General features: G+C 36.2%; 1 protein-coding gene across 1 annotated transcript in view; it reads right to left on the minus strand.

Moving 5' to 3' along the window:
* LOC150082532 (uncharacterized) overlaps positions 1-12,414 on the minus strand; it is a 510,090-nt gene that overhangs the window by 481,143 nt on the left and 16,533 nt on the right. The window contains exon 4 of the mRNA XM_090377831.1: positions 7,333-7,372. Within this exon, the coding sequence (XP_090233957.1) occupies positions 7,333-7,372 (40 nt within the window). The remainder of the gene's footprint in view (positions 1-7,332; positions 7,373-12,414) is intronic.

Here is a 12,414-nt window from a genome sequence, read left to right on the forward strand (position 1 = left end):
GAAACACACGTATCATCCTCCCCTACCATAGTAGTCTTGCGGGACAAATCCGCCGAGTGTTCGCGGGCACAGACATTACACTTATATTTTCCACATATAATAAACTTGGATCTTTGTTCGATACATATAAAGAAACACATAAATACTCAACAAGTGACATGAACAACATTATATATTTGATTAAATGCCAACAGCTTGCTATACTGGAAGTACAACAAAATTCGGTTCCATCAAAACCTCTAATATGCGGGCATATTATCACAATCCAGTAGCGAGCTCATATTATATGTGCATTCCCACAACCACCCCCCCCCCCCCCTAGTTGATTCAGCCATTACCATAGTAAAACTAAAAACCAGTTACAAAATTCTCCAATACAAAGCCCTCGTCATAGAATGGTTCCGTCACTACTCTAAATTAAACATCATAAATGCAAAACTACCCTCCAACCTTTCCCGGTTTGGAATCTCACCACACTTGCGATTTCCCCATGTTGCAAAGTGCATCACGGGAACATAAATTCCTTTAAAATACAGCATGCATTCTCTCTCCACTAAACTTTGCCAACTGAAGACATTTTTAACAAAACGAAAGTCTACTGTTATGACTATTGGCCTCATCTATTTCACATATTTTAGAGTTCTTAATTAATCAATTCTCCATGACAACCAGGGACAGAGTTGTGCACTTTTGCTTCTTTGCGCATATTTTAATTCCGTTTTTAATTAATTTATTCCCATCACGTTAAACTTACCAATTAATCTACTTAACTTTAAATTACCTAAACACAAAAATTTAGCCATTCATTCACCCAAATAACAACAGCAGATCATCCAAGGTGAGTACCGTAAATTACGCTTTTGCTATTGAAACTTAGTCCAATCACACAGTATTTTAAGACATTCTATAATTTATCTAATGTAGTATGTAGAGCTGTTTGAACAAGTACAGAGAACAGCAATAAGATTAGTGAATGGAACAAAGGGTTGCTCTTACGAAGAAAGGCTTAATTTTGCAAATTACAGTGTCAGGAGATTAGGCACCTGTGAGGTGATCTGATTGAAGTGTATAACATTAGTAGAGGCATTTGATGCAAGAAAGCAAGCTTATGCAGCATCAGCCAAAAAAAAAAAAAAAACCCACTTCCACTTCACCCCTCTGTTCGTTCAAAATACCTGTCCAGCTGAGCCTTAAACTTATTTAGGCTATCAACCTCCACCACAAGGGATGGAAGTCTGTTCCACCAACCAACCACCCGCTGGCTAAAGGCAAATTTCCGCATGTCTATCCTACATCTGTCTTTCCTCAATTTGAATTTATGCCCTCTCAGGTGATTTTTCTGAGCTAGAGGAAGAATCCCATCAGCATTGAGCATGCTTAAACCATTCAAGGCTTTATACACCTCTATCAGATCACCTCGCTGGTGCCTAGTCTCCAGACACTGTAATTTGCAAAACTTAAGCCTTTCTTCGTAAGAGCACCCCTTTGTTCCATTCACTAATCTTGTTGCCCTTCTCTGTACTCGTTCCAGCAGCTCTACATCCTTCTTGAAATGAGGCCTCCAGACCTGTATACAGTACTCTAGGTGTGGCCTGACCATTGCCTTATACAATGGAATAATCACCTCCTTATCCCTGCTGGAAAAATTCCTGTATATCATTGACAATACTCCATGAGCTACTCTTGCAGCCCGTCTGCACTGCTCAGAGAACTTCATATCTGCCTGCACAATCACCCCCAAGTCCCTTTCATTCTCTACCACTGTTAGTGTAGTACCACAGAGTGGATACATTGCCCTGGGGTTGCTGTTTCCCATGTGTAGTACTTTACATTTGTCAATGTTAAACTTCATTTGCCACCTCTCAGCCCATCTGCTCAACCTTTCCAGATCCTGTTGCAGCAGCATAGTGTCAGTAGTGTCCTTGACAAGCCTGCCAACCTTTGTATCGTCTGCAAACTTGGACATTAAGCTTGATATACCATCATCAATATCATTTATAAATACAGAAAACAATAATGGACCCAACACTGAGCCCTGAGGGACTCCACTAATAACATTAGTCCACGATGAGCAGTGTCCATTGATTACCACTCTCTGTCTTCTCCCCCTCAACCACCCCTTTATCCATAGCAGCAATTTGCCTCCAATGTCACACTGCTCCAATTTTTGTAGCAGTCTTCCATGTGCAACAGTATCAAAAGCCTTTCTAAGATCCAAGTATATAATATCAAAGTTATTCCCTGCATCCAGTTCTTTTGTGACTGCATCAGAGTATCCAATCAAGTTGGTCAGGCAAGACTTCCCCTTAACAAAACCATGCTGTGTCTGAGCTATAACTGAAGTCTTGTCTAAATGATCCTGCAGTGCTTCTTTAACCAGTGCCTCCATTAATTTTCCTGGAACAGAAGTTAAGCTCACAGGTCTATAATTACTTGTGTCAGCCTTTGATCCTCCTTTGTGAATTGGGGTCACATTTGCACATTTCCAGTCTATGGGTACCTCCCCTGAGTCCAAGGAAGCTCTCATAATTATGGCTAAGGGTTTGCTTACTTCCTTTGCTGCCTCCTTTAATATAACTGGATAGATCCCATCCACCCCGGGTGCCTTTCTTGTGTTTATCTTCAACAGTTTCTCCTCCACTTTACTCCCAGTTATTTCAAGATTCTGTAGCTTACTGCTAGAGTTGAATACACCTCTGGCATTCCCCTTGCTGAATAACTCCTCATGTATAAAGCCTTGAATGGTTTGAGCATGCTCAATGCTGATGGGATTCTTCCTCTTGCCCAGATTAATTGCCTGATGGGACATAAATTTAAATTGAGAAAAGACAGTTGTAGGATAGATGTTCAGCAGTTTGCCTTTAGCCAGCAGGTGGTTGATTGCTGGAACAAACTTCCATCTGTCATTGTAGAAGTTGATAGCTTAAACAGATTCAAGGCAGAACTCGACAAACATTTGGACCAAGTGAATAGGTGAAATGAGAAGGGGGGAGGTCTTTTTTTTTGCTGATGCTATATAAGTTTGCTTTCTTGCATCATGTGCCCTTGCTAATGCTTAAAAAGAACACAGCATGTCAAAAAGCTCTAAACCACACCACTAGATTGGATTCAGAAACTTAAGCTATTTGTTTTCATTTGATGAGGCCTTGTCACCCCCAATGAGTTGAGGCTTTGGTGGACAAAAATTCTTTCTGCTTTTTTTGTGATATTTGGCTTACATACATTTAGTTTCCAGGATTGTCATTTAACACTTGATTGCACAGTTGAATGCCAACAGAACTGAGAAAGGAGACAAAAGGGTTTCTCTACAGGTCTGTCAGTGTTTCATTAGCAACTTTTTAAATTTTTTTTAACAAATCTTTATTTTACAAATTTTGCACTCTTTAATTGTTGGTAAGTTACATCAGAAGGGCCTAATATCTTCACTACACATTACACTACACCATCTATAATATGAAGGTGTAGTGTAATGGTAAAACTAAAATTATCTTTGCATCTTGATATTAACATATAAATGTACAATTTGTCCTTTGTCCATAATTTTCAACAAAATCGCATCTAATCTTTTGATATATTTTTATAGAAGATTGTCACAAAAGTTCATTTCACAATTAACAGTTGCCACTGCTCTTTCTATTAAAAACAGTTCTATTAATAGAGGCATTAATCTCAAATTTCATTCCTCGAGATTACCATAATCAAAATATATAGAACATTATAGCCAATAAGCAGTGAATTGCATTATAGTGGGAAACAACTGTTCTATAATTAATATGGCTACAATGAATTTTAAGTTTGTTTTTTTTTTTTTTTTTTTTTGAAAACAACTCATGAATAATTCTTTAAAAAATAAGCAAACAAAAATTGAATACTACGATGTGGTCACAAAGGAACTGAATGCAAAAAATAATTTTGATATTATATACTTGGATTTTGGGAAAGCTTTTGATACTGTTGCACATGGAAGACTGCTGTACAAATTGGAGAAGTATGGCATTAAGGGCAAGTTGCTGCAATGGATAAAGGGACTGTTGAGTGGGAGATGGCAGAGAGTGGTAATAACTGGATACTGCTCTACGTGGACTAATGTTACTAGTGGAGTTCCCCAGGGTTCAGTGCTGGGCCCATTGCTGTTTTGTGTATTTATCAATGATATTGATGCAGGTATATCAGGCTTAATGTCCAAGTTTGCAGATAATACAAAGGTTGGCAGGGTTTGTAAATGACAGTAAAGACAGTATGCTACTGCAACACGATCTAGAAAAGTTAGGCAGATGGGCCGAGAAGTGGCAACTGAAGTTTAACAAATGACAAATTGACAAATGCAAAGTACTGCATATGGGTAGCAGTAACCCAAGAGAAACATACCAACTGTGTGGTACTACACTCAGGGAGGGGGAGAATGAAAAAGACCAGGGGTAATTGTGCAGTCAGATATGAAGTTCTCTGAGCAGTGCAGACATTTTAGGAAGGATGTAGAGTTGCTAGAACGAGTACAGAGAAGGGCAACAAGATTGGTGAGAGGAACAAAGGGGTTCTCTTACCAGGAGAGACTTAAATTCTGTAAGCTGCAGCATCTGGAGACTAGGTACCTGCGAGTTGATCTGATTGAACTGTATAAGGCACTGAATGATTTGAGCAGGCTCAATGCTGATGGTATAATTCCGCTTGCTCAGATTAAGAACCTGAGGGGGGCATAGATTCAAATTGAGGAAATACAGTTGTAGAATAGATGTGTGTAAGTTTGCCTTTAGTCAGCAGTAGTTGACTGCTGGAATAGACTTCCATCTGTTTCTGTGGAAGATGATAGCTTATATAGATTTAAGGCTGAACTAGACAAACATTTGGAATGACCGGATGGGTGAAATGGGAAGGTTGTTTTTTTTTTTTTTTGGCTGATACTGTATAAGCTTGCTTTCTTGCATCATATGCCTCAACTAATGCTAATTTTAAGTGGGCAGTCCTGTACATTTTTCAGTTTTCGATGTATATGCAATTATATCATATACAATATTTACATAACAAAGTATTGAAGCCAAAGAGTCATGAAAATTATTTAAAATTATTCAATTTTTTTTGCTAAGGGTATGGGATTTAAATATGGTTCTGACTGTGCTAAAACTATGCATCAAACATGATATCCTTGCTTTATAATCTACAGTTGTATGGCTCTAGAAAATCAAATGACTCATTAACAAATATTTTGTAGGTTCAGTTGAAGTACAGCATATCACTAACAATTCATTTAAAAAAAATTAGAAAAAGTGCAATAAATTAAAAACACTGTTCATGTTGACAGCAATGGTTTAATGCCTTGTTGAAAATGGGAATGTCTTATTTAATTTGGAGATTTTGAACTTTAGTACCTTAAAAAAAAAAAAATTAAACTTTCAACTATCACATGTTCATTTCACTTTGTAAAAAAGAAATAACAGTCAGGTGATAAATAGTGAAGTGCTCTAAGTGAGTTTTGGTTGGCAGATAATTAAAGTTGTTAACAACTTCTTGATCCTTGACAATAAGCTAGCTATGGAACTTTGAATTTTCTGGATTTTTTTTTTTTTTTTTTTGCATTACTCATCCTTAAGATGACTAGCATACCTTTTTCTTCCCTCTTATGAATCCTGAAATCCCATGATAATGTTTTGCTCTTGAAGTAAGTAATGTATTAGGCAGAGTTCCACACTTCTTGACATCTGATTTTTTTTTATTCTCTCCATTAATCACTTCTAAGATTGTGGTAGATGCTGCATTTAGGTATTGTTTTCAAACCCTTTAAATGCTTGCTAAAATTTTATTCCTAGACATTTATTTTGATTCAAATATAGAAGTTTGAGTTTCATTTAATGCAGGTAATAGGAAATCATGTTTAGAAATTTTTGACAGTTGCTGAAAACAATACCACCATAATAAGGATGCCAAATTATCATTCTTTTGTGATAATGATAATTTTTACTGTCACTTTTATAATAATAATAAAATTCTTTATTCACAAAATTTCTTACAAGTATATATTGTATACTTGTAAAAAAATTCCCCATTACAGGGAATTGTATATTGAAGAATCTAACAATCTAATTGGAGACATTAATTATATTTTCATACAAGCTGATAAAACATATCAACATATAGCATTACTATTATGCAAGATTACAAATAATTTTTAATAATTCCAGGACTTTCCAGATATTAAATCTGACTTAGACACATTCATGGATTCCTAGTTAGTATTAGAAAACCCTACTTGCTGTGATGTGTTCAAATGAATACTGTTACAATTACTCAAATACTCTAAAAGGAAGGGGATGAATCTGATTGGTCCACTTGACATCGATGGTTCAACTGTTGATGATCCTGCTCAGATAGCAAACAAACTGAATGAGTATTTTGCATCTACATTCACACATGAGGAATTATTAAGGTTTGAAAATAGCAGAAGGTTATCAAATTGTAGCAGGATACTTAATGATTTTGTAATAACTGAAAGCAAAGTGGAGGAGAAATTGTTGAAGTTAAACATAAGAAAAGCACCTGAGGTGGATGGGATCTATCCAGTTATATTAAAGGAGGCAGCAAAGCAACTAAGCAAACCCTTAGCCATAATTATGAGAGCGTCCTTGGACTCAGGGGAGGTTCCCACGGACTGGAGGGGAATGAAGGGATCCTCTTACCAAGAGAGGCTTAAGTTCTGCAAATTACAGTGGCTGGAGACTAGGCACCTGCGCGGTGATCTGATTGAGGTATATAAGGCCTTGAATGGGTTGAGCACGCTGAATTCTGATGGGATCCTTCCACTTGTTCAGATTACGAACCTAAGGGGGCATAAATTCAAATTAAGAAAAGACAGATGTAGATTAGATGTGCGGAAATTTGCCTTTAGCCAGCGGGTGGTTAATTGCTGGAACAAACTTCCATCTGTCGTTGTGGAAGTTGATAGGTTGAATAAATTTAAGGAGGAACTGGACAGGCATTTGGAGGGAATGGTTTGATTTTTTTTTTTTTGGCTGATGCTGCATAAGCTCATACACTTGCTTTCTTGCATCAAATGCCACTGCTACTACTACTACTACTACTACTGTTACAATTACCAAGTGCTCTGGTAACTAAGTACAGAATTGTTGCATTTCTGATAAATTTTTAATGTGAATAACTCTAAAAACAAATTTTTTTCCACTTATGGAATATAAGGTTTGAAGAAGAAAATTTTTAAATTATATAACAAATATTTCAAATTGAACTATGTTAAATTATGAAATTTTCACACTATTTAAGTGTCTATAATTTTCTGTATTTTTACTGTATATAAATGAAGAACATTAAATTTATACTTACAGTGGGTCATCCAGTGATGTATTTTCAGATAATTGCCTTTCTGAAAAATAAAACAAACAAAAGAATTAGCACATAAGGTATAAATTTAACCTACAAGTTAGTGCAAATGCATCAGATCTGCTCACAGCTAACTACTAAATAGTTATAAGATTGGCATCATTATGTATATCTCATATTGTGAATACCTTCACAACAAGTTACCATTAGTAAGGGCACATAATGCAAGAAAGCAAGCTTATATAGCATCAGCCAAAAAAAAAACCAGACACCTCCTTCTCATTTCACTTATCCACCTGCTCTAAATGTTTGTCTAGTTCCATGAGTTGCCATGATATTGCACTACCTCGAATAAGTAACTCTTCACCATAGGAGAAGACTATGGTGAAGACAGTGGAGAAGACTATGGTGGGCAGGCAGCCTGGTGTTGCAATGATGGTAATACTTCGTAACTGCCTTGCCATCATTGCAACACCAGGCTGCCTGCCCACCCACCGAAGCGGAGCCAATCAGCTCAAAAATGGTGCCGTCTGGGTGGTGCCATCCACTGAGAATAAGTAACAATAGTCTTCTCCTATGGTGAAGAGTTACTTATTCGAGGTAGTGTAATATCATGGCAACTCATTGTGAAGGTATTCACAATACAAGATATACATAATGATGCCAACCTTATAACTATTTAGTAGTTAGCTGTGAGCAGATCTGATGCATTTACACTAACTTGTAAGCAGGTTAACTTGTTATGCAACTTGAGGCTTTTGCCCTAAAATGCAACATACGATGGTATAAATTTAATTAATATCGAAATAACAAAATCGTATCAATCTGTACTATACATATTAAGGGCTGCCAAAATGAATGAACAAAAAGACATGCAATTTCATGGAAAAGTCATAAATTATAAACTTGAGTAGTCTAGTTACAAACACTGGCCAAAAAAATATGAATCTTTGTATTAAGACAGTCAAAGAAGAGATACAAATAAATACAAATAGATACAAAGAAAACTGACATAAGTGATGTGTTCCCTCGTCTTGTATAAAGACTGCACGGGCTGTTCAACTGCAGTAATCTGAAGCCAGAATCGGGAAAAGATGTGATCTATCAGACTTTGAGATAGGTCTTATAGTGGGTGCACAATTAGACCAACCATGATTCAAGAATCAAAAGATATAACCGATTTCTCAAAAGCATCCATCTTGAAGGTTTTTAATGACCAGAAAGCAAGCAGTTCTTCCACATCTCTAAAGCATAATTGTGGCAGAAAAACAATACTACCAGAGCAAAGCTGTTGTACTCTAAAGACAGTACAGAAAAATAGGACACTCAGTGTGCAGCAAATAACATCTGAATTTAACCAAGAACGGGGAATTGAAGAAACTGGGTATTGGCAGTCACCTGCCTATTCAGAAGCCACTTGTTTCTGAGAAAAACAAAAAATCAGCTTGCTGAGAATGTCATGATTGGACAGTGAAAGAAAGTCATGTTCAGATAAATCACAATACACTTTGTTTTGTACAGATGGTAGGCATAGAGCATGGCAAGACTCTAAAAAAGCAATCGATCCCCACTTGTCTTGTTCAGACAAACCAACCATCTGGTGGTAGTATCATGGTATGGGGAATGTTTTTATGACATGGACTGGGTTTGTTGATACCAATGGAAAGTGGAATGTTGTCCGGGGGGAGTACCTGAATTTTGTATCAGGCCTACTGCACTCTGTACACTTTTATTCTGAAGTGTGATGGCCACTTTATGGATGACAAGGCAATAGGGCATTGTGGAAGAATGGTTCGAAGAACATGAAACAGATTTCTACCATCTTCCCTAGCCCCCACATTTACCTGTTCTGATTACAATCCTATTGAGAATGTGTGGGATATGCTGGAGAGAGAGAAAGAGAGAGAGAGCTATTCAGCAACAAAGTCCTCTTCCTTAAACTTTGTCACAACTACACAATATTTTGCTGCAAGAATGGTGACAATTAGACCAAAACGCACTAAAACACCTTACAGTATCCATGCCACACATTTGCTGTTATTTGAAACAAAGGCAACCCAACTCGATACTGAATAAAGGTTGTATTTTTTTGAACAATGTGTATATAAAACTTTATTAAATACAAACAGAATATTTAGCATAACCTTTAATTACCATAACTTACCTCTCTACCTGCTTGGTTACGAATATATAAATTAGAGGAAGCTGGTTGCAATGGAAATTGAAAACAAAATTTAATGGAAAATAAAATAAGAAGTGCAACTACTAAAGGATCATCATGAAAAACCAATGATGCATAACAAAAAATGGCTGTGAATAGAAAAAGAGTGTTCTGAAATTACAATTTTACTTTTTAATTTTCTTTTCATTGTGAACTTGAAGTGTCTAGAGGCTAGGCAGCTGCAAGGTGATCTGATTGAGGTGTATAAAGCCTTGAATGGTTTGAGCATGCTCAATGCTGATGGGATTCTTCCTCTTGCTCAGAATAATCGCCCAAGAGGGCATAAATTCAAATTGAGGAAAGACAGTTGTAGGATAGATGTGCGGTAGTTTGCCTTTAGTCAGCAGGTGGTTAATTGCTGGAACAAACTTCCATTTGTCATTGTAGAAATTGATAACTTGAATGGATTCAAGGCAGAAATAGACAAACATTTGGAGCGAGTGGATGGGTGAAATGAGAAGGCTTTTTTTTTTTTGGCTGATGCTGTATAAGCTTGCATCATGTTCCTCTGCTAATGCTAATAACTTCTTTTATACACTGGTAGTTTTAGGTGCATTTCTTGCAATTAATGAAATTAAAGATTATGCCAAATATCCTGACTAAATATCCACATTCATAACTAGAAAATAGTGCAAAGCATTCCAAAGTGAGAACTGCAACACCTTCAGGAACTATGTCAGCTCCATAGGGTGTCATCAAATTCTTGCATCACATCAGAGAAAAGATGTGTGGTATACGATTATTAAGTAAATACATTAAAAATTTATGGGAATGTGGAAGTTGAGAGCCTAAATAAATTTAAGGCTGAGCTGGACAGGTATTTGGAATGAACAAAGGGGTGCAATGGGAGTGGCTTTTTTTTTGGCTGATGCTGCAAAAGCTTGCTTTCTTGCATCATATGCCTCTACTAATGCTAATTTGTAACATTTATTTCTTCACATGCTTCATACTCAGTAGCCACTGAGCTCTCTTTAAAATCTACTAATTGATATAGTTGATTTCACCCTCGTTAAGCCTGTGCGTAGTATCACACATCTTTCCTCTCTCTATCTCAAATCTTGTTTACATATTTTTGAATTGAAACAAAGAAAGTTGTATACCACTGCATTTACCACCAACTTAAAAATAAGGGTGGGATGTTGAATAGTAAGAAAATTCTGAATTGGATGTCAAATTATTTCTGGCATGTACACTGTGTGCATCTTTCAGAGACAAAAATGTTTATTATAATATATACAGGGTGTCTCAAAAATATTGGTACAAACGTTTTGGGGAGGTAGGTAACATCTAAAGGAATGTGAATCGCATAGGAACCCATAACCGGAAAAGTCATGGGAAAGTAGTAGCAGAGGCACAAGAAGCAGAATTACACAAGACAGTAATTAGTGGCAAACATTTATTTGACATAATATTAACAATGGAGTACGAGATGGATGCATTTCATGATATTACAACAGATGTTCGAAGGTTCCACCATGAGATGCGATGCATGGATTGGCGAACACTGTCGAACACACCTGGAGTTTCTTTGACAGTAGCAGCAGTGCAGACGAGTCTCACCACGAGATCCATTTCCATCTCCACAGGTGATTCATACACAATAAATTTTTTAAATTTTTAAGAAATTACAACTAGACACAAATGATCAAATAAAAACCAACTCCATCTCCCAAGCAGAATGGAAGCAACACTATTCCAAACTATGGTATAACCCAAGCACTAGGGAATTGTAAGATGAATCTGTGGTAGGTAACCAAAGATGAAGAAAATATAACAATGGAAGAACTAGAGTTAATATTACAAAAATTAAAAAACCGAAAAGCCCAGGCATAGACAATTTGAATCTAGAACTATTTAAATATGGGGCCACCTTACTAAAAAATGCACTACTAAAATTATTTAACATCATATGGCATAAGCAACAGATACCCAAAGATTGGGAAACAGGAATAGTAATCAATTTTCACAAAAAGGCTCCAGAAATTACCCTAACAACTACAGAGGGATAACACTGCTGTCAACTGCTGCAAAGCTATACTCTAATATACTAAAGAATAAACTTAATAAATACAGTGAACAAATCTTAGAAGAAGAAAAATGTGGGTTCAGAAAAGGGAGAAGCACAATAGATGCCATTTTCTCACTACAACAAATTTTGGAGAAAAGAAGAGAATTCAATCTACCAACATTTCTGCTGTTTATTGATTATGAAAAAGCATATGACAATGTAAACCGGGAATGACAGATTCTACGTGAAGAAAATATCCCAATCCAACTCTGGAAAACGATCCAAAGCCTATATAAAAACTCAAAAGTCTATAAAATATTCTAATGGCCAACTATCAGACCCAATTAACACCAATAAAGGAGTCAAACAAGGATGTGGACTATCACCAAATTTATTTAATATCTACATCAATAAAATTTTTAAAGAATGGAAACAAACAATTAACAACGGAATACAGTTGAACAACAGGAATAAAATCCAAACTATATTATATGCTGATGATCAAGTTATAATTGAAAAATCCGAAAATAAACTACAGATAGCAGCAAATGAACTTAATAAAATAGTTTTACGTAAAAAGTAAGAGATGAAAATCTCCACCTCAAAAACAAAATCAATGGGATTATGTGGAAAAAACATACAAAGAGTCAAAATTGTTATTGATGATAAAATAGAACAAATATCTGACTTCACCTTTTTGGGAAATTTAATATAAAATGAAGGGAAAGACATCCACACTAAACTACAAAAATATAATAAAATGAATGGAACGATTAAACGCCACTTCGGAAAACAAATGACAACTGAAACAAAATTACGACTGCACAACATCATTTCAAAACCAGTCCTCTTCGAC

The sequence above is a fragment of the Mastigoproctus giganteus genome, chromosome 7 (assembly GCF_048544385.1).
Source record: "Mastigoproctus giganteus isolate SK-2022 chromosome 7, ASM4854438v1, whole genome shotgun sequence".
Classification (NCBI taxonomy): Eukaryota; Metazoa; Arthropoda; class Arachnida; order Uropygi; family Thelyphonidae; genus Mastigoproctus; species Mastigoproctus giganteus.